A 5,737-nucleotide genomic window follows, 5' to 3' on the forward strand; every position below is an offset into this window, starting at 1 on the left:
ATAAAATTAATAGCATTTTTTTTATTATTATGTTAGATATATTAAATATACAAAAAAATAATTATTAAATACTAATTATTACATTAAGATTAATGTTCTAAATATATAATTAATTAGTATTCATCTCTATAGAGATATTTCCCAGTTTCAGTGTAGTTAGCTACTTTTTATACAGGTACTTCAGCACCAACGCTCGGCATTAGCAATACTACAGAAAGATTGCTATTATTACATCTTTTAAATACTAAAATGATGCCAATGATACCAGTGTTTCTGCAGTGCTGGTACCAACTCTATTCACCACCCGTGTGTGACTGACAGGTGACAGCAGACATGTCAAAATAGATCTGCCTATTATTATCCTTAAATCTGAAACTGAACCCGTGCCTCCCACATGTCAGAAGACTGTGTGCTAGGCCACGACATTAGCTGCTGAATAATGAGCATCAAAACATCCCAATAACAATGTGTGTGCATGTTATTTTAAGAATTATTTCAGGCGACACGGCATAAAGTGACAGAGGTGAATCCAGTAATGGACACATGGACCTGCAGCACCTGTGCAGAAAATGCCATAAAAAAAAAAGAATTACGTGAAGCGGTTACCAATAGCAACCCTGTGTGCAAAGCCCACACACTTTAAAAATGAATATAAAACTCCTAGTGATTCACTGAGGCTTTTCCCTTTAGTGGAAATAATCGATGATAACAGGTGTTACTGTCAGAGGTGCGGCGTTTGATTTACCCTCTTACAGCACCACCGCACAAGACCTCACAGAAGGGATGGATTTGATCATTTTCAGTTGCTAATTTCTAGGAGTTATAAATTGACACTTTTCAATGGTTATTAAAGGGATAGTTCACCCAAAAATGAAATTCGCTATTAATTAACTCACCCTCAGGCCATCCAAGAGGACTTTTATTGTTCAGTACAGTAGAAGAGTAAATATGATTTTTAGCTGAAACCGTGGTCCTTGGTGATTCATGAAATGCAAGTCAACAGCTACTGTCACTTGAGAGTCAAAAAGAAGCATATACAGGCAAGACCAAATTATTACCTGTGGCTCCTGACGATATATTGAGGCCTTATGAAGCGAAGCAATTGGTCTGTGCAAGAAACTAAATATTATTAACAACATTATTACCTGTAATCCAGAGCCTCAGGCAAACAGAGTTTGATTATTTTCATTGAACTGATACTTTCGTACAGTTCATTTCAATAAACTGGTTCAAATTAACTGATTCACCAGTTCGTTTACACAGTCACGCAATGATGTAACATATATGCAATTACATTAGTACAGCACCCAATAATGATGTGAAACGTGGATGTTTTAGGGGCCGTTCACGTCTTTTGAGCGCTCAAGTTCGTTATTTCGTGCTCATAATGGAAGCGACGTGGTCGTGACGCGCTAATTTTTTCCAGGCCACACCGCATCAAGATAAAAACATTTCAACTTTTCAGAATGCCGCAAGTGCACCGCGGGTCATGTGACAAGAACCAACCAATCAGCTTCATCATTTCCCGTAACAACATTGAAAGCTCAGCCAAGATGAAGGAACAGCTGATCATAGATGTACAGGGATAGTTATTTTTAAATAAATTTAGTAGCAGAGCTACTGCAAGCGATTTTTAGTGCTGCAAATCCATTTATCCTTTGCTGAAACTTCCGCGTCTTCATGGAGAGATCAGGTCATTGTTGCTTAGCAACAGCATACGCTTCCGGAGCGCAAGCGCCTGAACACTTTGGAAAAAAGCAGAAAGCGGCACGCCTAGCGTTTTCCACACGTTTTTAGGCGCGACATGTGAACGGCCCCATACGTGTCTAAAGCATGTAAAGTGAATAAACTTAATCAACTAACATTTTACATAAACCATGAAAAAGCATAAAAACGTTCGCCCATTCATTCAAGTGCTCAGTTCACGCATGTGCATATCAGCGGTCTTCAGTCCAAGTCGAACTGTTTCCTCGGTTCAGTGACTGTTGGAGGAACTGGAGCGCTGAATGAGTTAATTCATTATAGGATCAGATACGCCTGTATTTTGGCTCACTTTGAGTCAAGAATGACTGTCAGGCATCCAGAAGTGAGTTTAGATTGAGTAACTTGTAGATCTGTGCTGCTTGAGTCACAAACTGTTTCAGGTCGGTTCAGTCCGATTTGGTGAACTGCTTCAACTAGTTCACTAAACAGAACCAATTCAAAAGACTGATTCGTTTGTCAAACCGGGCATCACTCCAGACCGTTTGCCTGAGGCTACAGATTACAGGTAATAATGTTGTAAATAATGTTCAGTTTCTTTCATAGACCGATCAGTTTCGCTTCATAAGCCCTCAATATATCATCAGAAGCAACGGTTATTAATTTTGTGTTGCCTGATATGCTTTTTTTGACTCTCAAAGTAACGGTAGCCACTGAATTGAATTCAATTAATCACCAAGGACCACGGTTTCAGCTAAAAATCTGTACTGTTCTACTGAAGAAAAAGGCCACCTTGGGGTGAACTATTGGTTATGAATGTGAGGCTGATCGATACAGTGATTTTATCATTAGGAACATGCAAATACTCATTTCACATGTGAAGAAGCCATTTACTGTACATAGAAATCTTAAGGTAAGGCATCAAAAATAAATAAAACAAGCCAATTAATTCCAAGGATAAGAGTGAAGGTGAAAAATTATGATGAAAGGATATCAGAAGAAAAAGCACTATGATTCTGATTCTGTAATACAAAATCATGACTATTTGTGCTATACGCTGAGAAAATGATGGCGCATTGTTTGGTTGGTGAGAGAGTAAGGATGGTGGCTCTGCTTCTGTCACCTGTTGATTCTCTCATAGGAGCATTTCTATTAAATTGCATGAGGACAGTGCTAGAAGGAAAGTATTCTGTCAACTTGCATCAAGAGATTTCCCCGAGATTCACATTTACTTGAAATTGCATTTCACGGGGGCCTCCACACTGTGTGAACACTCCTGTATCCATTAGCTCCCAGCACATTTATTTTTAATAAAACCCCCTCAAATCTCTCCGGCTCTGTTGCACAGCACAGTGAGTGACTTCTAAGGACCAGCATCCAAACCACAATGGAACTACATAGGTGACTTATCTGGAACGCTCTACAAATGCAGAAACTCATACAAATAGTGCTCCTCACGCGAAGCACGCCGCAGATTCGACTCAATGAATTCAATTCAATGAAATTCAGCTTTAACATGTTGCTAGGCAAAGATCATGATAACCTAATTACTTAACAATCAAGCATAAATATTCACAGCACACTCAAATAATAAATAGGTAAAATAGTACATTTCTTTATTTTGATGTTATACAGTATGTTTAAATAGGTTAATCTAATATAAATATAAAATAATGTAAATTCATAAATATTAAATAATAACTTAAGTAAAACTTTAGCAATCTAGTAACATCTAAAAATTAAAAATATAATGTATTTAAATACATATATTGTTATATTATAATAATAAATACATTAATAATAAATATTTAAAAATTAAAAATTAAAGTATATAATCTATGACTAATTTGGATACATTTATTTCATTGTTATGAATGTATTAATTACAACATATTGAAATAACAGAATATAAATGTATAAATACTAATATAAAACTAATAAATACTATTATTCTATCATTTAAGTAATACTAGTAATACAGTAACATTTAAAATAAATTAACTTTGACTTAATTTCATTTAAAATATACAGTATTATAATATATCGATAATATTAATAATATAAATAAAAAATAAGAAATTTTATTAAAGTATATCATCTTTGATTAATTTGGAGATACAAATACTAATATGAAAATTAATAAACACTATTAATTTACAATTTAAGTAATACTTTAGTAACGCAGTCAAATTTAAAATGTAATTTTCCTTAATTTCATTAAAAACACACTCTAATGAAAGTATATCATCCGATTAATTGTATTAATATAGATAATATAAACATCTATTTTATATATTTAATTCAAGATTTGTCTAATTAACATTTCACTTTGTGCTGAGCTCTTTTGCAGTGCATTATGGGATTGTCTTCTCCATGAGTGCATGCAATACTGCCTTAAAATTTGGCTAAAATTTTAGAAGACAGCACAATCATTTTGGAACAGCCTGGGCAAAATGCTGCCTTGCGAGGGCAGCTCATTACGTTTTGGACCAGAGCCTCTATCCCAGCCTGGTCATCTGGTCTTAGCTGCATCCACGCCAGAGGTCTTCCCCAGCAGCAGGGGGCAGTATTGAGCACACAGACGTGTGGGGGTGTACATACCGACACATGTTGGCACAGTGCCGTTCCACTGGGCCAGTGAGTTGGGCACTGCCTCACACCTGATGGCACTAGCACCATGCAGAGTGTAACCTGGGTTACACTCGAAAAGCACCACCGTGCCCAATCCAAAGTCATTCCCAACGCGCTTCCCATAGCGAGGCTCGGGCACGGAGCTGCACTGGGAAGCACTGGTCCTTGGAACAGCTGCAAAAATTAAAAGAAGAAAAAGGTTATGGTTGTTTTTTTGTTTTGTTTGTTTTTTTGCAAAACAAATATACACTACCGTTCAAAAGTTTGGAGTCACTATTTTTTTAAATACCTCTATTCAACACCAACACATCAAATTACATTAAATTAATCAAAAGCGACGGCTGTTGAAAATTCAGTTTTGCATCACAGGAATAAATTACATCTTAAAATATATTCAAAGAGAAAATGGTTATTCTAAATTGTAATAATATTCCACAATATTATGTATTTTACTATATTTTTAATCAAATAAATGCAGCCCTTTTTTAACAAAATATTTTACCGACCCCAAACATGCACAGAAGTGTTGCAGTATACACTATACTGAATACATATTTTGTATTAAAAAATCATTCTAATAAAATAAAACAAACGTTTTTAAACTATAGTATTTAGTATTTATCATCAGTTATTTTACATAAACTACGATATATATTGTTTGTAGTATATTAGTTACACTAGAAATAGAAGATTGAGCATATTGCATCATGAAATACATTATTCCACACAATGTACTGTGTAAATGTCACATTTTATGCATACAGTGTTATTTAATGCAGAAATACAGTTATTAAAAAAAAAAAGGTACATATGGCACACTGCAAAAATAGCATGAGTAGTATGGAAGTAATCTTTTCCAAAATAGCCTTAAGTGATTAGTCAAGAAGTACATACCTTGATACACAAAATGAAAACCTTTAGCTGTGTTTGGTCCCTTGGTTTTGAACCTGATGGTGATTTCATTGGCAGAGCTCAGTGGCAAAGGCTCTCCTATCAAAAGAGAAATTTGAGGAGGTGAGGAAAAGAAAACAAGTTCTGTTATCTGTCTGCAGCTACAGCAATGGCATAAATGAGACCATTAATACGTCTGCTGAGCGCTGCCACATCAACAGGGTTAAAGGAAATCATGTGTCCTCAGTACACCAACAAGAGCGGTCCAAAAGTTGGAGACTACGAGTGAAAATGTGTGGATCGCATCCTTTTCTACTTTAATACAAATGATATTACATACTGCATCAGCATAATTTAAGTGAAAAGTTGAATTGAAAAAATGAACTTTAATGTCACTCGTTTACTTACACTGAATTTTATATAATATAATTATATAAAGTTTTATATATAATATAATATAATATAATATAATATAATATAATATAATATAATACAATGGTACATTAATCATTAG

General features: G+C 34.8%; 1 protein-coding gene across 1 annotated transcript in view; it reads right to left on the reverse strand.

Annotated features, from left to right (window-relative positions):
• Positions 1 to 5,737, reverse strand: part of LOC107671459 (CUB and sushi domain-containing protein 3-like) — a 292,685-nt gene that overhangs the window by 114,825 nt on the left and 172,123 nt on the right. The window contains exons 33-34 of the mRNA XM_016464380.1: positions 5,227 to 5,322; positions 4,303 to 4,506 (exon numbers count right to left, since the gene is read on the reverse strand). Coding sequence (XP_016319866.1) covers positions 4,303 to 4,506; positions 5,227 to 5,322 — 300 coding nt within the window. The remainder of the gene's footprint in view (positions 1 to 4,302; positions 4,507 to 5,226; positions 5,323 to 5,737) is intronic.

The sequence above is a fragment of the Sinocyclocheilus anshuiensis genome, unplaced genomic scaffold, assembly GCF_001515605.1.
Source record: "Sinocyclocheilus anshuiensis isolate Anshui unplaced genomic scaffold, SAMN03320099.WGS_v1.1 scaffold552, whole genome shotgun sequence".
Lineage (NCBI taxonomy): Eukaryota > Metazoa > Chordata > Actinopteri > Cypriniformes > Cyprinidae > Sinocyclocheilus > Sinocyclocheilus anshuiensis.